This window comes from Oncorhynchus gorbuscha, linkage group LG06, assembly GCF_021184085.1.
Source record: "Oncorhynchus gorbuscha isolate QuinsamMale2020 ecotype Even-year linkage group LG06, OgorEven_v1.0, whole genome shotgun sequence".
Lineage (NCBI taxonomy): Eukaryota > Metazoa > Chordata > Actinopteri > Salmoniformes > Salmonidae > Oncorhynchus > Oncorhynchus gorbuscha.
This window is the reverse complement of record NC_060178.1, coordinates 83,936,562-83,957,187: the sequence shown is the minus strand read 5'-3', so window position 1 is coordinate 83,957,187 and position 20,626 is coordinate 83,936,562. Positions and strand designations below refer to the sequence as shown.

Here is a 20,626-nt window from a genome sequence, read left to right as displayed (position 1 = left end):
TAGCCACTTAGCTATTAAGTTAACAAACCAAATGTATAGCTGGAACCCTAAGCTGGGGATAAAATTACCTGCCGTATATTTCAAAATACCCCAGTATACGGTATACCGCCCAAGCCCAAGCCTAGCAAGCATTAGTCTTTGTTTACTGAGGTGCGTGAATCAGTTAGATAGACTTGTGGTTTTTCCTCTCTGAACACTTTCTTTGCTCAGAGGAATGCAATCAATGTTTGTAGAGCAAGACTCACTCAATAACATTTAGTTTGATTGACATGGTCATTATCGCTAATGTGACTATTGAAAGTACATACCTGGTGTGGCCTGTGGTCGGTTATTTAATCTGTATCTTGTGTCGATGTAGATTTACTCACCACCCAGTCACACCTGTACACAGACAGACCAGACTGTGTGTGGGTGTGTATTTGTTTAAGAGAGAGGGGGATGTGATATATGATAGTGGTGCTGAGGGACTGAAAGGAAGAAATGAGAGGTGAGCTAACAGTGACCAGTCACCATGAGTCAACACTCAGTCAGCAGGGGGGGGAGGCAATGAGAGAGATGGAAGGATGGAGAAAGAGAGAGAGATAAACTTAGTATCAGTGAAAGACTAAATGGATACCTTTCCTTTGTGTATTCCAGTGGTGGAAAAAGTACCCAATTGTCATACTTGAGTTAAAGTAAAGATACCTTAACAGAAAAGGACTCAAGTAAAAGTGAAAGTTGGAGTGAGAGATACACAAGGTTGTAAAGAAATAAATAAAGGAGTGAAAACAGACAGATGAGATGTAGTTGGATAGATGGATGGATGTGTATCTGACTAAATACCCGGCAGGTCAAAACATTACGCCTTCAAGTCTGGAAATGAGCAGTCAGACACTGATACACACACTCAGGCTTCATCCTAAATGGTTCCCTATGTAGGGTCCTATTTTTCACCAGGACCCCTAGGGGAATAGGATGCCATTTGGGATGCAACCTTACACACTCAGACCTTACATGACTGGATCCCATTCACAACCATCGTCACAGATTCACAGAATATAGTATTTTAAGTGGATATGAAATAATCAGAGCTTGTGTGCGTGGTCTTTTGTATCTCAGTTGGCAGAGCATGGCACTTGCAATGCCAGAATAGTGGGGTTTGATTCCCGGGACCACCTGTACGTAAAATGTATGACTGTAAATCGCTTTGCATAAAAGCGTCTTCTAATGACTTGTATTTTAGAAGGACAGCTCTGAGTGAGTGCTGTATTACTGTCCTTGATACTCCAGGTATTCAGTGAACCAGCACTGAACCCAGTCCCCTGACACACACACATACCTATGCACAAGCACATTTCATAGTACTCTCCCATACTTGAGTTTAAATACTAAAAACCAAATACATTTGATACTAAATTGATAGGGATGTTGTGGTTCTTGGGTGGCATCTTAAATGGCACCCTATTACCTGAACAGAGCACTACTTTTGACCAGAGCCCACATAGGGAATAGGTTGCCATTTGGGACGCACATTGGTCAGAGTTTGTACCCTGTATAGATGGCTATGTTTGGACCCAGGTCCTTGGTTTAAGGTAGGAGCTGGAACAGTGGAGGTGTCTGTGTTCCATGGCTGGCAGTAATTCAACAGTCGACTGTTGTCTAGAACACCCTGCTCTCCAGGAATGAAGGGCCCAAATTTATGCATTTAATTTGTCCCTCGTGGGATATACTGCCCCCTGACACACACACACAAACAAACACACACGCACACACACACACCATCCTGCCATCGTCTGCTAGTGTGTTCTGATGAAGGCTCACCTCCTGTAAAGTCATCAGGTAGATTTATAGTCTCTCTGTCCAGACTATGGCAGACTCATTTCACCCTGGAAAACGTCCACAACTACCTAAGAGGGGAAGGACTCCTTACACCAGGCACTGTTGGACAGTACTGGAAATATAGAGTCTGTTTGGAGTATGGAGGCTGCACATGCTTCCAGAATATTTCTAGACAATTACTGTAGTAGTAACAACAGAGTGGATGGAACAATATTAATGCTCCATCTCTCTCTCTCTCTCTCTCTGTCCCTCTCCCCATCTCTCTCTCTCTCTCTCTACCCCCCACCTCTCTTTATCTCTCTCTTCCCTCTCTCTCTTCCCCAGGTTTTCAGCATTACACCATGCAGCTCTAACGGGCACCACTGAACTGCTGTCTCTACTACTGGAGGCTCAAGCCACTGTGGACATCAAAGACACCAATGGTGAGAAGTTATAAGCTCTTATAAGTGGGTATAAACAGGTAATACAACAGCACAAGTCATTAAAGGGGCAATCTGGGATTCGAAAACACTCCAAAGTGGTCACTCTGCCACTTGTTTTGGCAAACAGAACAAAAGCCAGTCCTGGATTACACCGTACATTGTTTGGCTCCTTCATGAGCCTTCATGGGATTCTTGTTGGACTCCCCTCTGTCTATCTCTTTTCAACTCTATCTTTTCCTAACTAACCTTCTCTTGTTCTATTTTTACTCTTTTTATCTCTCTCTCTTCTTCCATCTCCTCTCTGCCTCCCTCCCTACCTCTCTCTCTCTCTCCCTCCCTACTTCTGTCTCTCTCTGTCTCTGTCTCTCTCTCTAGGTATGCGTCCGCTCCACTATGCAGCGTGGCAGGGTAAAGCTGACTCTGTGTTGCTGCTACTAAGGGCTGGAGCATCAGTTAACACACGGTCACAAGACGGACAGATACCTCTACACCTGTCTGCACAGTATGGACACTACCAGGTGGTGAGTACACACAATGAACACACAAACGCAGACAGACACATGCACGCACACACACACACAATTGACCCTTATCAACTCAGAGACATGGTTCAATATTTGGAAGGATTGCACACTGGTAAGAGGCCTCACCACACACACCTTCACTCAGTATCAGTGTGTATATAGTGTTTTCAGGTGTGACAGTGTGACACAGATTGTGTACGTTAGGTGTCAGGGTGAGTGAAAGGAGAGGGCTCTATAGTAACTACATGACATGATCAGGTCAGCAGTGGGTTCCCTGGGTGACATATTGAGACTAATGGGAGGAAGGAGGAATATGTGTATTGGGTGTCTTTAATACACAAGTACGGAGTCTACCTGAGAGGTGTGTTCACACACACACACCAACACGCACCCACACACATGCACATACACACGAAACGCACAAACATACACGCAGCAGCAAAACTGGTCATGGAGACTACTGAGGTATTGTATTGTATTGTGTGTGGACAAAGCAGGAACATTAACAAAGCCAGAGGTATTTCTCTGTAATGGATAGGGTCGCAATATTACAGGAATTTTCTATAAAAGTCTTGGTTGGAGGAATCTGGATTTCCTGCTTATTCCCTCCTGATTCCGGGTATCCTCCAACCGGGATTTCGGGAAAACCAGGGAATTTATTGACCCTAGTAATGGAAGCCCTGTTAGGACTACTTCTTTAGCCCTGAGCTAAGATCCTGATGCCTCTCTCTGCTTGCTGTGGTGATGAAATGTCAGAATGTTATGTTTATTTACCCCTCTCTCTCTCTCTCTCTCTCTCTCTCTCTCTCTCTCTCTCTCTCTCTCTCTCTCTCTCTCTCTCTCTCTCTCTCTCTCTCCCCTCTCTCTCTCTCTCTCTCTCTCTCTCTCTCTCTCTCTCTCTCTCTCTCTCTCTCTCTCTCTCTCTCTCTCTCTCCCACTCTCTCTCTCTCCCTCTCCCCCTCTCTCTCCCACTCTCTCCCACTCTCTCCATCAGTCTGAGATGTTACTCCAGCACCAGTCTAATCCATGTCTGTTGAACAAAGCCAACAAGACCCCTCTGGACCTGGCCTGCGAGTTTGGCAGACTCAAGGTGAGTCAGTGAGTGTGTTTGTGTATTTTATGGTAGGCATATGTGTGTGTGGCATAGGAGGCTGGTGGGTAGAGATGTAGGAGGACGGGCTCATTGCAATGGATGGAATGGATAGTATGGAAAGGTTTCAAACACACCTAACTCATGGTTTTCATGTGTTTGATAATGTTCCATTCATTTGATTCCAGCTATTACAATGAGCCCATCCTCCTACATCTCCACCCACCCGCCTCCACTAAAGGGCATATTTTCATATATGCTAGTTACAGTTTTTCTCAATCGTGTACAAGCACTTTTTGGATCTGTTGAAACGTATCTATAGCAGAACAGCAATGATCAAATGTTCAAATACATTTACAGAACTTCAGATCCTTTTCTTGCCCTTGCATATCTTAGACCACATTTTGCAAAACATTCAATACAAATGTCACCAGTGACTATAAAATGCACTGTTAAGTGTTATGTTCACAGAATATTAGCACATATTTTCAGCAGGAGATAAATGTGTGCAGTAGTATTCACTGTTTCCGGCAATCAGTAAATACTACTGCATGAAATTCTAAAGCATCCCATCAGTATCATACCAAGTACAATTTATTTAAATTTTATTTTTATTTCACCTTTATTTAACCAGGTAGGCCAGTTGAGAACAAGTTCTCATTTACAACTGTGACCTGGCCAAGATAGAGCAAAGCAGTGCGACACAAATAATCCAGAGTTACACATGGGATAAACAAACGTACAGTCAATAACACAATAGAAAAGTATATATACAGCGTGTGCAAATGTAGTAAGACTAGGGAGGTAAGGCAATGAATATGCCATAGTGGCGAAATAATTACAATTTAGCAATCAAAGACTGGAGTGATAGATGTGCAGAAATGAATGTGCAAGTAGAGATACTAGGGTGCAAAGGAGCAAACAAAGAATAACAATATGGGGATGAGGTAGTTGGGTGGGCTATTTACAGATGTGCTATGTACAAGTGCAATGATCGGTAAGCTGCTCTGACAGCTGATGCTTAAAGTTAGTGAGGGAGATATAAGTCTCCAGCTTCAGTGATTTTTGCAATTCGTTCCTGTCATTGGCAGCAGAGAACTGGAAGGAAAGGCGGCCAAAGTAGAAGTTGGCTTTGGGGGTGACCAGTGAAATATACCTGCTGGAGCACGTGCTACGGGTGGGCGCTGCTATGGTGACCAGTGAGCTGAGATAAGGTGGGGCTTTACATAGCAGAGTCTTGTAGATAACCTGTAGCCAGTGGGTTTGGCAACAAAATGAAGTGAGGACCAGCCAACGAGAGCGTACAGGTCACAGTGGTAGGTAGTATATGGGGCTTTGATGACAAAACGGATGGCACTATGATAGACTGCATCCAATTTGCTGAGTAGAGTGTTGGAGGCTATTTTGTAGATGACATCGCCAAAGTCAAGGATCGGTAGATGAGTCAGTTTTACGAGGGTATGTTTGGCAGCATGAGTGAAGGATGCTTTGTTGCAAAATAGGAAGCCGATTCTAGATTTAATTTTGGATTGGAGATGCTTAACCTCTCTGGGATATGTGGGACGCTAGCGTCCCACCTGGCCAAAAGCCAGTGAAAATGCAGAGCGCCAAATTCAAATAAATTACTATAAAAATCAAACTTTCATGAAATCACACATGCAATATAGCAAATTAAAGCTACACTTGTTGTGAATCCAGCCAACGTGTCAGATTTCAAAAAGGCTCTTCGGCGAAAGCAAACGATGCTTTTATCTGAGGATAACACCTCCATAAACAAAGAGAGAAAGTATATTTCAACCCTGCAGGCGCGACACAAAACACAGAAATAAAAATATAATTCATGCCTTACCTTTGACAAGCTTATTTTGTTGGCACTCCAATATGTCCCATAAACATCACAAATTTTGTTTGATTAATTCCGTTGATATATATATCCAAAATGTTCATTTATTTGGCTCGTTTGATCCAGAAAAACACCGGTTCAAACTTGAGTAACGTAACTACAAAATATCTCAAAAGTTACCTGTAAACTTTGCCAAAACATTTCAAACTACTTTTGTATTACAACTTTAGGTATTTTTTTACGTAAATAATTGCTAAAATTGAAGACGGGATGATCTGTGTTCAATACAGGGGTAAAACAAACTGTAGCATGCTTTCTGCTCATGCGCCTCTATCAAACAGTACACTTCAAGTGACTCTCGTTCAAGATGGCCGTACTTCTTCATACTTCAGGTCCCTTAGAAATCTGGATTCCCAATGAAAACCCATTGGAAAGAGAGTGACCTAAAAAAAAAAATCTGAATGGTTTGTCCTCTGGGTTTTGTTAAATATGTTCTGTTATATTCACAGACATGATTCAAACAGTTTTAGAAACTTCAGTGTTTTCCATCCAAATATACTAATAATATGCACATCTTATCTTCTGGGGATGAGTAGCAGGCAGTTGATTTTGGGCATGCATTTTATTCATCCGGATGTGAAAATACTGCCCCGTCACCAAGAAGTTAATGTCTGGAAGGAGAGTTTACAGTCTAACCAGACATCTAGGTATTTGTAGTTGTCCACATATTCTATGTCAATACCGTCCAGAGTAGTGATGCTAGACAAGCGGGTACAGGCAGTGATCAGTTGAAGAGCATGTATCTAGTTTTGCTTGCATTTTAGAGCTGTTGGAGGCCACGGAAGGAGTGTTGTATGGCGTTGAAGCTTGTCTGGAGGTTAGTTAGCACAGTGTCCAAAGAAGAGCCAGATGTATACAGAATGGCGTCGTCTATGTAGAGGTGGAGCAGAGAATCACCGACATCATTGATGTATACAGAGAAAAGAGTCGGCCCGAGAATTGAACCCTGTGGCACCCCCATAGAGACTGCCAGAGGTCCGGACAACAGGCCCTCCAATTTGACACACTGAACTCTATCTTAGAAGTAGTTGGTGAACCAACTAAAGCCAAGTTAACAAACAGATCACCGACCATTTCGAATCCCACCGTACCTTCGTACCTTCACCTTGAGCGTGGCTGAGGTGCACCCATGACCAGCTCTGGAAAAAGATTAATAGCGGAGAAGGTACGGTGGGATTTGAAATGGTCAGTGATCTGTTTGTTAACTTGGCTTTTGAAGACTTTAGATAGGCAGGGTAGGATAGATATAGGTCTGTAACAGTTTGGGTCTAGAGTGTCATCCCCTTTGAAAAGGGGATGACCACGGCATCTTTCCAATCTTTAGGGATCTCAGACGAAACGAAAGAGAGGTTGAACAGGCTAGTAATAGGGGTTGCAACAATTGCGTTGGAAAGTTTTAGAAAGAGAGGGTCCAGATTGTCTAGCCCAGCTGATTTGTAGGGATCCAGATATTGCAGCTCTTTCAGAACATCAGCTGTCTGGATTTGTGTGAAGTAGAAATGGGGGAGGCTTTGGCAAGTTGATGTGGGGGTGCAGAGCTGTTGATCGGGGTAGGGGTAGCCAGGAAAGATCTCTAGGCAATGGGGACCGTCTAATTGTTCCTATTTTTTTTTACAATAGTCTGGACATGCAGAGATGCAGAGAATAAAATGGTTTCTTCTATGTAGCTTTGGTTTACTTCTAAGTCATCATCTTCAACATTCCATTACAGAGCTTTGCTTTGGTGTGGATTGAGGCCTATACATTCATGTCAATTCCTCCATTGTATTCACCTTTCCTTATTTCTGTTGTGGATAGTGTCTCCTTGTGCCAATGGAATGTCTACAAAACAATGAGCAAACCAGCCTTTGTATTGAATACATGGAATTGGATTGTGATTAATGAATCCTAAATTAACCCTGCTCACAATGTGCTTATTTTTTTATTGGAATAATATTTGATTGGATGTGTATTAAATTTGTTTAGTGAGATATGCAAAAATGAGAGTAATTTCCCATAATTCTGCAGCTTTGGATAGATGTACTTCCAATTTTGATCATCATGATTTGGTGACCGCTTAGAAAATGTATTGATCTACTGGGTAAAGTGACCAAAACCAAAACATCAGCCAGGAAGCCTAGGAACTGAGAAGCGGTCTGTGGTTATCACCTGCAGAACCATTCCTTTATTGGGGGTGTCTTGCTAATTGCCTATAATTTCCACCTGTTGTCTATTCCATTTGCACAACAGCATGTGAAATGTATTGTCAATCAGTGTTGCTTCCTAAGTGGTCAGTTTGATTTCACAGAAGTGTGATTGACTTGGAGTTACATTGTGTTGTTTAAGTGTTCCCTTTATTTTTTGAGCAGTGTATATGCCACATCCCATGACATTACAATGATCAAAGTCCAGTGTAAGTGGTGATAGTGTGTGTGTGTATTTTGTCCATGTCTCACAGAGGGTGTGTGATGGATAGAGGGGGTAGAGGGATAGAGGGGGTAGAGGGATAGAGTGTGTGTGATGGATAGAGGGGGTAGAGGGATGGATAGAGGGGGTAGAGGGATAGAGGGTGTGTGATGGATAAAGGGGGTAGAGGGATAGAGGGTGTGTGATGGATAGAGGGGGTAGAGGGATAGAGGGTGTGTGATGGATAGAGGGGGTAGGCCAATGTCAAACATCTCACATAGCTTAGATGAATTACCAGCTAAAATGAACTAGCAGCTAAAATGAACTAGCAGCTAAAATAAGCCTGTTTCAGGGAAATGGGTTTCGGTTCTGCTCCCCGGACAGGCACACACAAACGCGCACGCACATACACATTCTCTCACACAAACACCGATGCATGCACACAGGCGTGTACACACACATACACACACACGAGTGAGAGAGATTTTGCAGTGCAGTATGTTTCTCTGTCACAGTTGTGATGAAACGTATAGCTGTCCCTGTTTTTTAGGTTTAGCCAAAGTTGAATTTACACACACAGGCACGCACGCACGCATGCAAGACAGACAGACACGTCAGTAATCTTCTGGCCCTGTGAATAGCATAACAACAGGCTTTAGGCTGTAACGCTGAGTCAGTTAAGGTCTTTATTACTGTAGTCTCTCTCTCTTTTCCCCCTTTCCCTCTCCTTCTCCCCCTCTCAGTAAGCGTCTTTGTTACGGTAAAAGGGGTATCTTTAGACACCCAGCGCATGGACAGTTGCTAGGCAGGTTTTATGTGCACTTAGGTGGCCCCATAAAATGTACATGTATGGAATGCACAAGTGGTGTAAAGTATTTAAGTAAAAATACTTTAAAGTACTACTTAAGTCGTTTTGTGGGGGTATCTGTACTTTACTAATGATATTTTTGACAACTTTTACTTTTACTTCACAACATTCCTTAAGAAAACAATGTACATTTTACTCCATACATCCCTGATAACCAAAAGTACTCGTTACATTTCGAATGCTTAGCAGGACAGGAAAATGGTCCAGTTCACACACTTATCAAGAGAACCCCTGGTCACCCCTACTGCCTCTGATCTGATAGACTCACTAAACACACGCTTCGTTTGGGAATGAAGTCTGAGTGTTGGAATGTACCCCTCGCTATCCGTAAATTTAAATAATAAGGAATTTGTGCAGTTTGGTTTTCTTAATATAAAGAATGTGAAATTATTTATACTTTTACTTTTGATACTTAAGTATATAAACTCAACAAAAAAATAAACGTCCTCTCACTGTCAACTGTGTTTCTTTTTAGCAAACTTAACATGTGTAAATATTTGTATGAACATAACAAGATTCAACAACTGAGACATAAACTGAACAAGTTCCACAGACATGTGGCTAACAGAAATTGAATAATGTGTCCCTGAACAAAGGGGGGGTCAAAATCAAAAGTAACAGTCAGTATCTGGTGTGGCCACCAGCTGTACTGCAGTGCATCTCCTCCTCATGGACTGCACCAGATTTGCCAATTCTTGCTGTGAGATGCTACCACTCTTCCACCAAGGCACCTGCAAGTTCCCGGACATTCTGGGGGGAATGGCCCTAGCCCTCACCCTCCGATCCAACAGGTCCAGAGACGTGCTCAATGGGATTGAGATCCGGGCTCTGCATTGTCATGCTGGAGGGTCGTGTCAGCATGAGCCTGCGGGAAGGATACCACATGAGGGAGGAGGATGTCTTCCTGTAACGCACAGAGTTGAGATATCCTGCAATGACAACAAACTCAGTCCGAGGATGCTGTGACACACCGCCTCAGACCATGACAGACCCTCCACCTCCAAATCAATCCCGCTCCAGAGTACAGGCCTTGGTGTAACGCTCATTCCTTCGATGATAAACACAAATCCAACCATCACCCCTGGTGAGACAAACCCGCGACTCGTCAGTGAAGAGCACTTTTTGCCAGTCCTGTCTGGTCCAGCGTAGATGGGTTTGTGCCCATAGGCAACGTTGTTGCTGGTGATGTCTGGCGAGGACCTGCGAGGCCTACAAGCCCTCAGTCCAGCCTCTCTCAGCCTATTGCGGACAGTCTGAGCACTAATGGAGGCATTGTGCACTCCTGGTGTAACTCGGGATGTTGTTGTTGCTATCCTGTACCGGTCCTGCAGGTGTGATGTTTGGATGTACCGATCCTGTGCAGGTTTTGTTACACGTGGTCTGCCACTGTGAGGACGATCAGCTGTCCGTCCTGTCTCCCTTTAGCGCTGTCTTAGGTGTCTCACAGAACGGACATTGCAATTTATTGCCCTGGCCAAATCTGCAGTCCTCATGCCTCCTTGCAGCATACCTAAGGCACGGATCACACAGATGAGCAGGGACCCTGGGCATCTTCCTTTTGGTGTTTTTCAGAGTCAGTAGAAACGCCTGGGAAATGGTTTATGGTTCATTATAAAAGCATGGGAAACAGTGTTTAAGCCCTTTACAATGAAGATCTGTAAAGTTATTTGGATTTTTACGAATTATCTTTGAAAAACTGGGTCCTGAAAAAGAGACATTTCTTTTTTTTTCTGAGTTTATTAGCAGTTATATGTACTCTTATATTACTGGGTGACTTTCACTTTTACTTGAGTTATTTTATGACAATTGGGTACTTTTTCCACCACTGGAATACACAAAGGAAAGGTATCCATTTAGACTTTCACTGATACTAAGCTTATCTCTCTCTCTTTCTCCATCCTTCCCTCTCTCTTCGGCTCCTTTACACTTCACCTCTTCTATATCTATACAATCATCCTCTCTCTCTCTCTCTCTCTCTCTCTCTCTCTCTCTCTCTCTCTCTCTCTCTCTCTCTCTCTCTCTCTCTCTCTCTCTCTCTCTCTCTCTCTCTCTCTCTCTCTCTCTCTCTCTCTCTCTCTCTCTCTCTCTCTCTCTCCTCTCTCTCTCTCTCTCTCTCTCTCTCTCTCTCTCTCTCTCTCTCTCTCTCTCTCTCTCTCTCTCTCTCTCTCTCTCTCTCTCTCTTTGTCTCTCTCCCTTTCTCTCTCTCTGTGTCTTTCTGCCTCACTCTGTCTCTTTTTGTCTCACTCTGTCTGTCTCTCTCCCTCATTCTCTTTCTCTCAGGTGGCTCAGTTGTTATTGAGCAGTAACATGGTGGTAGCTCTGTTGGAGGGGGAGGGTCTAGACTCTACCTCCTCCAACACACCCCTTCACCTGGCCGCTCGCAATGGACACAAAGACATCATCAGGTGAGAGGAGTAGCTGTCCTTGACCGTGTGTGTGTGCATGTGTGTGTTAACAGTGCGTAAGTGGGATATCCACCCTCGAACCCCATAACCTCCAGGGTCTCTTACATGCTGTTAATGATTCCCTTCCTACTTAAATCACCACATTCCCAGGAGGTTATGGGGTTCCCTCCATCCGTGTTACACATTCTGCTGCTGTGGAATTTTACTCCCATATTAGATATGGAGAAAAGAGAGAGAGGGGTGGGTGGCAGAGAGACAAAAAATAAATGTAGTAAGAATATTTCATTCATTCAGATCTATGATGTGTTATTTTAGTGTTCCCTTTATTTTTTTGAGCAGTGTATATATGAGAGAGAGAGAAAGACATATAGAGAGAGACAGAGTAGGAGGAAATTAAATAATAGAATGACCCTGGAATCCCAGGCCAACCCAAAGGATTCCCGCCGGGCAAAAACTGGTTGAATCAATGTTGTTTCCACGTAATTTCAACCAAAACATTTTATTTGATGATGTTAAATCAACTTAGAAAATTGATTGGATTTGCAAAAAGTCATCAACTTAAGGGAATTTCGCTTTTATTTCTACCATCTTTTAACCTCAATCCAACAATAGGGTGAAATTGTTGGTTAATTTCACTTTAGTTGACAACTCAGCCAAACGTAAATCTCAACTTAATGTTGAACTGACATCTGTGCCCAGCGGGGTGTCTCTTTTCCACTATTGACTTGAGCTTGGTCGAAAGGTTCATGTTTGTAAAACCTGTCACTGTATTCCCTTTAGGCGCTGGTCAAAAGTAGTTCATTATATAGGAACTAGGATGCCATTTGGGATGCACACTTCTGCACCTTCTCTACTACATTTGTGAGACTTTAGTTCCTCATACAGATTCCTCCCACTTTAAGTTGTGTGGGTTGCTTATTTTTGTGAATGGAGGGATGGAAGATTTTAGAAAAGAGTCAATTTGCAGTCTGTTTTCAGCTTCTCTTTTACTTCAGCCCAATGTGATTATTATACTGATTATTATACTGATTATTATACTCTTATAAAGATGTTGAGTAACCAGCTCTCCTCCTCTTTACTCCTTTCTTCATTCCTCCTCTTCTTCCATCTCCTCACTCCTTTTCTCCTCCACTCTTTTTCCCACTGCGTCCTACTTCTCACCTCCGCTCTTCCCTCTCCCCCTCCTCTTTCTCTCTCCTCTTCTTCTATCCTTCCTCTCTTATTTTTCACTCCTATCCTCTACTCTTCTCTCCTCCTCTTCTCCTCTCCTCTCCTCCTCTACTCCTCTCCTCTACCCTCCTCTCCTCAACCCTCTCCTCCTCTACTCCTTTCCTCTATGCTCCTCTCCTCTACCCTCCTCTACTCCTCTCCTCTACCCTCCTCTACTCCTCTCCTCTACCCTACTCTCCTCTACCCTCTCCTCCTCTACCCTCCTCTACTCCTCTCCTCTATCCTCATCTCCTCCTCTACCCTCATCTCCTCTACCCTCATCTCCTCCTCTACCCTCCTCTACCCTCCTCTCCTCCTCTCCTCTACCCTCCTCTACCCTCCTCTCCTCTCCTCCCCCTCTACCCTCTTCTCTTCTTCTCCTCTTTTCTCCTCTACCCTCTCCTCCCCTCCCTTATTTTCCCAATGGTGTGGGAGTCTGTGGATAATCTCTTTGACATTCCCTCCCCATGCCAGGCATTCCCAGAGGAACGCCCAGATTCCCAGTCTGTGTCCCAAATTTTCCACATAGTGCAGAGCAATGGGCCCTGGTCAAAAGTAATGCATTATGTAAAGAGTAGGCTGCCATTTAGGACGTAACCCCAGATTTCCTCCACCACATCCACAACTGTCTGGATCTGATACCTTAAGCATTCCTACAGCTGGGCTCGTGTGTGTGTGTGTGTGTGTGTGTGTGTGTGTGTGTGTGTGTGTGTGTGTGTGTGTGTGTGTGTGTGTGTGTGTGTGTGTGTGTGTGTGTGTGTGTGTGTGTGTGTGTGTGTGTGTGTGTGTGTGTGTGCGTGTGCGTGCGTGCGTGCGTGCGTGCGTGCGTGCGTGTGCGTGTGTGTGTGTTGTTAGTAATGTATGTTGTGTGTAAAACCTCCTATCTGTGTGTATTTCGTTTTCAGGTTGCTACTGAAGGCTGGTATAGACATCAACAGAGCCACTAAGGCTGGGACCTCTCTGCACGAGGCTGCCCTCTATGGCAAGACGGAAGTAGTGCACCTGCTGCTGGACGTAAGACTTAACACTACCATCTGAATCTCCTTACTGGATGCATCCCAAATGGCACCCTATTCCTTATTTAGTGCACTACTTTCAACAGGCTCTGGACAAAAAATAAGTGCACTACTGTATATGGGGCGGCAGGTAGCCTAGTGGTTACAGTGTTGGACTAGTAACTGCAAGGTTGCAAGATCAAATCCCTGAGCTGACAAGGTAAAAATCTGTTGTTCTACCCCCCGAACACGGCAGTTGTTCGGGGGCACTGTTCCTAGGCTGTGATTGAAAATAAGAATTTGTTCCTGACTGATTTGCCTAGTTAAATAAAGGTAAAATATATAGGGAATAGGGTGTCATCCACTGAGGTATCTGCTGAAGAAGCATAAGACTGGATGCAGTTTCTGTCTTATCCAAACATGACACAGACAAAGGAGTTAAGAAGTAATAGGAGCTATTTTCAGCCATAAAACTGACGGTTGTTTCTTTTTTATTTAAGTATTGATACTGTTGCTGATACTGTTGCTGATACTGTTGCTGATTGCTGATACTGTTGCTTCATGCATTGTATGCGTGTGCTTACCGTTGCCAGACAGTAGTGTTGTTAAGTGGGAGCAAAGGGCACTGTGTCCCAGTGTGTCCCGGTGTTGTTGCTGTGTAGTTGCTGTTCATGCCCTCCCCATTGACCAATAGACTGTATGTATGTATCAAGGTGACATCTATATGGTTATCAATATTAGTTATTTCTTGTGTAGGCTGCTTTCCTATTTGAAATAAAATCATATGAGAGAAAAAAATGTCATGTTATCTACCTCTGGCGACATGACCGTGATACCCAGTAGGAAGGCAGGCACAATACCGGCGCGTCGGTCGCCTCTATCCACTCATAGTGCAGACCAATCAGCCACGCAACATGGTCTTGAATGGCAACAAATCTGTCCAATTAGCTGATTCGCTTTCCATACACCCACTCCTTTCGACACATCCACTCACCCATACTCCAGTCACCATAATGGGCTGCAGCTACCCATCATTTTTAGGGAGTGTGTGCATGCTGTGTCTTGGAGACTAACGGTGTGCGTGTGTGTGTGTGTGTGTGTGTGTGTGTGTGTGTGTGTGTGTGTGTGTGTGTGTGTGTGTGTGTGTGTGTGTGTGTGTGTGTGTGTGTGTGTGTGTGTGTGTGTGTGTGTGTGTGTGTGTGTGTGTGTGTGTGTGTGTGTGTGTGTGTGTGTGTGTGTGTGTGTGTGTGTGTGTGCCCGCCCATGCAGGCTGGTATTGATGTAAACCTATGTAACACGTACAACCAGACAGCTCTGGACAACGTTAACCAGTTCACCACCACATCAGCCAGCAAGGACATCAAGATACTATTGCGAGGTGAGATAGATAGGCCTCCTCTTCTACATATTACCCTCTTGGATTTCTGGACCTACCGCTCCAGTGTACAGTATATTTCCCCAGGGTGGTGTATTGTTTCTTATGCATTCTCCAGTTCATGCTTTTAGACGTTATCCCCCTGGGAGTATTGCTTTGTTCTGATTTGGTCTATAATATGTAATTCCTCTCTCTCTCTCTTTCTTTCTGTCTCTCGCTGTCTCCGTCTCTCTCTATCATCTATCTCTATTTCTCTCTTTCTCTCTCTCTTTCTTTCTTTCTTTCTTTCTCTCTCTCTCTAGAAGCATTAGGGTCTCTCCAGGTGAGAGCGGTGAAGGACTACTGGAACCTTCATGACCCTACAGCCCTCAACCTCCGAGCAGGAGACCTCATTATGGTACACTAGCGAGCATCTGTGTTCGTGCCTGAAAGTAAACAATCACATTTGTTTCCGTCCTGGAGGCTGAGCTGCTTTCAGAACTAGATTGAATGAGGAGAACTACTGTCTTGAGGTAGCTGCATTGTGAGGGGGAAATCTGTGTACATGTGAGTTTGTTTCTAGAGGTTTGTGGTTATGGTGTTAAGTGTCTGATGGTAATTTGGTGTACCCTACTGTTAAGCGTGTAAGTCTGTACATTGTGGCCGTTTTGTTTGTGGAGTGAGGTGTGGAGTTTTGTGGCAATGTGGTGTACTCTTAAGTTGTCAACGGTTTGTTTGTAATTATGGTGTGAGGTATGCTGCTTTGATGGCGGTATGTCTACGGTTAATTGACTACACCGTGTAAGAAGTTCGAGTAGAGTTGGAGGTTGTTCTGAGGTACCTAGCAGGCAAAGACACGCTCCTGTCAGTCTGTCATTAGTTAGTGCATTCCATAGCTTGAGACATCCCCATTTGCAAGCTATGTGTGTGTGTCATTCCTTCAGTGTGCTAGCTACACTGACTGATATTTGTTTTTGGCCCCTCTGGGCATTTGTTAAGACACGCTCAGAAAGTGTGTGTGTTTGTGTATGTGCTCGCTCAGAAAGTGTGTGTGTTTGTGTGTGTTAGCTCTTCCATTGTAGTGTTCCCTGGGGCATGTCTTCCATAGATCCACTCAGCTGGCCTGGCACACATACACAGTGAGGATGCTGTGTACTGTACCCTGTCCTGTGCCAACCCTGTCTGCCCTAGCCATCTCTAACCCTGTACACACACACAAAAGCTTGCACACACACCCTGCCCTCATTGGAATGTTAATAAGCCCATTTCCGTTACTCATATAGAGATAGATTAGGCATAGAATACTAGATATTATGCATATGTTGGGTTTCATGTGTACAGCACAAGCAGGGTTGTATTCACTTAACAAACAGAAGAAAACAGACTGAAACGGGGAGGGACTATCTGAACTTGTCAATAAGAAACTCTTGTTATCGTTCTAAAACTGTTTGCTACTGTGTGCACTAATGACTACGACCTAGACTTCAATGTAACAGCTCTCACATCAGGTGGCGCAACCATTCTGTGGGTAGAAGTTGACCAATAACCACTTATAATCACAAATAGCACAGCTATAATACTGAATGATGAATGGTTGATTTCAGGTGTTGGAGCAGCACATGGACGGGAGGTGGAAAGGTTATATTCATGACAACCAGAGAGGAACGGACCGGATTGGATACTTCCCTCCGTCTGTAGTGGAGGTCATCAGCAGGAGAGCAGGTATACACACACACACACACACACACACACACATACACACACACACGCACACACACATAAATCACACATGCCGAAGCGTATACACCAGGCACTCACGTGCCTGTATGCAGCCACAAACACATACCTTCACATTTACAGTGGCAAGAAAAAGTATGTGAACCCTTTGGAAGTATCTGGATTTCTGCATTGATTGGTCATCAAATTTGATCTGATCTTTGTCTAAGTCACAACAATACACCAACAAAGTGTGCTTAAACTTATTGTATTTTTCTTGACTATATTAAATACATCATTTAAACATTCATAGGTTGGAAAAAGTATTTGAACCCTTAGGCCTGACTCCAAAAGCTAATTGGAGTCAGGAGTCAGCTAACCTGGAGTCCAATCAATGACACGAGATTGGAGATGTTGGTTAGAGCTGTCTTGCCCTATAAAAAATGCTCAACTTTTTGTTTGCTATTCACAAGAAGCATTGTCTGATGTGAACCATGCCTTGAACAAAAGAGATCTCAGAAGACATAATATTAAGAATTGTTGACTTGCATAAAGCTGGAAAGGGTTACAAAATTATCTCTAAAAGCCTTGATGTTCATCAGTCCACGGTAAGACAAATTGTCTAGAAATTGAGAAATTGCAGCACTGTTGCTACTCTCCCTAGGAGTGGCCATCCTGCTAAGATGACTGCAAGATCACAGGGCAGAATGCGAAGTGAGGTTAAGAAGAATCCTAGAGTGTCAGCTAAAGACTTACAGAAATCTCTGGAACATGCTAACAGCTCTGTTGATGAGTCTACAATACGTAAAGCACTAAACAAGAATGGTGTTCATGGGAGGACACCACGGAAGAAGCCACTGCGGACCAAAAAACACATTGCTGCATGTCTGAAGTTTGCAGAAGTGCACCTGGATGTTCTACAGCGCTACTGGCAAAATATTATGTGTACAGATGAAACTACAGTTGAGTTGTTTGGAAGGAACACACAACACTATGTGTGGAGAGAAAAAAGGCCCAGCACACTAACCTCATCCAAACTGTAAAGTATGGTGGCGAGAGCATCATGGCTGCTTTGCTGCCTCAGGGCCTGGAGAACTTGCTATCATCGACGGCAAAATGAATTCCCAAGTTTATCAAGACATTTTGCAGGAGAATATTAGGTTATCTGTCCACCAATTAAAGCTCAACAGAAGTTGGGTGATGCAACAGGACAACAATCCAAAACACAGAAGTAGATCAACAACAGAATGGATTCAACAGAAGAAAATATACCTTCTGGAGAGGCCCAGTCAGAGTCCTGACCTCAACCTGTTTGAGATGATGTGGCATGACCTCAAGAGAGCAGTTGGGGCGGCAGCGTAGCCTAGTGGTTAGAGCGTTGGACTAGTAACCGAAAGGTTGCGAGTTCAAACCCCCGAGCTGACAAGGTACAAATCTGTCGTTCTGCCCAATAAGAATGTGTTCTTAACTGACTTGCCTGGTTAAATAAAGGTTAAATAAAAATATAAAAAAATAGAAAACATCCCAAGAATATTGCTGAACCTAAAGTTTTGTTAAGAGGAATGGTCCAAAATTTCTCCTGACTGTTGTGCAGGTCTGATCCGCAACTACAAAAAACATTTGGTTGCTGCCAAAGGAGGGTCAACCAGTTATCCAAGGGTTCACATACAGTGCCTTGCGAAAGTATTCGGCCCCCTTGAACTTTGCGACCTTTTGCCACATTTCAGGCTTCAAACATAAAGATATAAAACTGTATTTTTTTGTGAAGAATCAACAATAAGTGGGACACAATCATGAAGTGGAACGACATTTATTGGATATTTCAAACTTTTTTAACAAATCAAAAACTGAAAAATTGGGCGTGCAAAATTATTCAGCCCCCTTAAGTTAATACTTTGTAGCTCCACCTTTTGCTGCGATTACAGCTGTAAGTCGCTTGGGGTATGTCTCTATCAGTTTTGCACATCAAGAGACTTAATTTTTTTCCCATTCCTCCTTGCAAAACAGCTCGAGCTCAGTGAGGTTGGATGGAGAGCATTTGTGAACAGCAGTTTTCAGTTCTTTCCACAGATTCTCGATTGGATTCAGGTCTGGACTTTGACTTGGCCATTCTAACACCTGGATATGTTAATTTTTGAACCATTCCATTGTAGATTTTGCTTTATGTTTTGGATCATTGTCTTGTTGGAAGACAAATCTCCATCCCAGTCTCAGGTCTTTTGCAGACTCCATCAGGTTCTTTCCAGAATGGTCCTGTATTTGGCTCCATCCATCTTCCCATCAATTTTAACCATCTTCCCTGTCCCTGCTGAAGAAAAGCAGGCCCAAACCATGATGCTGCCACCACCATGTTTGACAGTGGGGATGGTATGTTCAGGGTGATGAGCGGTGTTGCTTTTACGCCAAACATAACGTTTTGCATTGTTGCCAAAAAGTTCCATTTTGGTTTCATCTGACCAGAGCACCTTCTTCCACATGTTTGGTGTGTCTCCCAGGTGGCTTGTGGCAAACTTTAAACAACACTTTTTATGGATATCTTTAAGAAATGGCTTTCTTCTTGCCACTCTTCCATAAAGGCCAGATCTGTGCAATATACGACTGATTGTTGTCCTATGGACAGAGTCTCCCACCTCAGCTGTAGATCTCTGCAGTTCATCCAGAGTGATCATGGCCTCTTGGCTGCATCTCTGATCAGTCTTCTTGTATGAGCTGAAAGTTTAGAGGGACGGCCAGGTCTTGGTAGATTTGCAGTGGTCTGATACTCCTTCCATTTCAATATTATCGCTTGCACAGTGCACCTTGGGATGTTTAAAGCTTGGGAAATCTTTTTGTATCCAAATCCAGCTTTAAACTTCTTCACAACAGTATCTCGGACCTGCCTGGTGTGTTCCTTGTTCTTCATGATGCTCTCTGCGCTTTTAACGGACCTCTGAGACTATCACAGTGCAGGTGCATTTATACAGAGACTTGATTACACACAGGTGGATTGTATTTATCATCATTAGTCATTTAGGTTAACATTGGATCATTCAGAGATCCTCACTGAACTTCTGGAGAGAGTTTGCTGCACTGAAAGTAAAGGGGCTGAATGATTTTGCACGCCCAATTCTTCAGTTTTTGATTTGTTAAAAAAGTTTTAAATATCCAATAAATGTTGTTCCACTTCATGATTGTGTCCCACTTTTTGTTGATTCTTCACAAAAAATACAGTTCTATATCTTTATGTTCGAAGCCTGAAATGTGGCAAAAGGTCGCAAAGTTCAAGGGGGCCGAATACTTTCGAAGGCACTGTACTTTTCCACCCTGCACTTTGAATGTTTACACGGTGTGTTCAATAAAGACCTGAAAACATATAATTGTTTGTGTGTTATTAGTTTAAGCAGACTGTGTTTGTCTATTGTTTTGACCCAGATGAAGATCAGATCCAATTTTATGACCAATTTATGCAAAAATCCAGGTATTTCCAAAGGGTTCACATACTTTTTCTTGCCACTGTACCTTGGTTCAACAATAGAATACCACACCAACTTTACAGCTGTAAATACCCATCGGTATACCAAACAGCAGCCCTAACTGAGCTAGAGGTCCTGAAATAAACTCTCAAATTACATACACACACAGTACATACACACACACTCACGGAGGCAGACACACAAACTCACACACACCGTTTAATCAGATTAGCAGGGCCAGATTGGGTAGTGTCAGCTCAGTTCTAAACCCCGAGACTGCGTTAGGAGTGTGAGTGCACAAGTTTGTGTGTGTGTGTGAAGGGAAATCCCAGTTGAAAGCTCAGTTGAGTCGTTGACAGGTCATTGCTACGAGAGCAAACTTATCAGAGGCGAAGTCAGAAATGTGCGTGTGTTCGCCTTTGAGTGTGTGTGTGTTCGCCTTTGAGTGTGTGTGTGTGTGTGTGTGTGTGTGTGTGTGTGTGTGT

General features: G+C 43.5%; 1 protein-coding gene across 6 annotated transcripts in view; it reads left to right on the top strand.

Annotated features, from left to right (window-relative positions):
* The window catches only part of LOC124038454 (caskin-2-like), an 87,882-nt gene that overhangs the window by 53,339 nt on the left and 13,917 nt on the right, over positions 1 to 20,626 (top strand). For all 6 annotated transcript variants that reach the window (XM_046354359.1, XM_046354358.1, XM_046354357.1 and 3 more), the window contains 8 exons: positions 2,143 to 2,240; positions 2,616 to 2,761; positions 3,759 to 3,854; positions 11,291 to 11,415; positions 13,530 to 13,638; positions 14,889 to 14,997; positions 15,297 to 15,391; positions 16,578 to 16,695. In XM_046354359.1, the coding sequence (XP_046210315.1) occupies positions 2,618 to 2,761; positions 3,759 to 3,854; positions 11,291 to 11,415; positions 13,530 to 13,638; positions 14,889 to 14,997; positions 15,297 to 15,391; positions 16,578 to 16,695 (796 nt within the window). In that variant the 5' untranslated portion in view covers positions 2,143 to 2,240; positions 2,616 to 2,617. The remainder of the gene's footprint in view (positions 1 to 2,142; positions 2,241 to 2,615; positions 2,762 to 3,758; positions 3,855 to 11,290; positions 11,416 to 13,529; positions 13,639 to 14,888; positions 14,998 to 15,296; positions 15,392 to 16,577; positions 16,696 to 20,626) is intronic.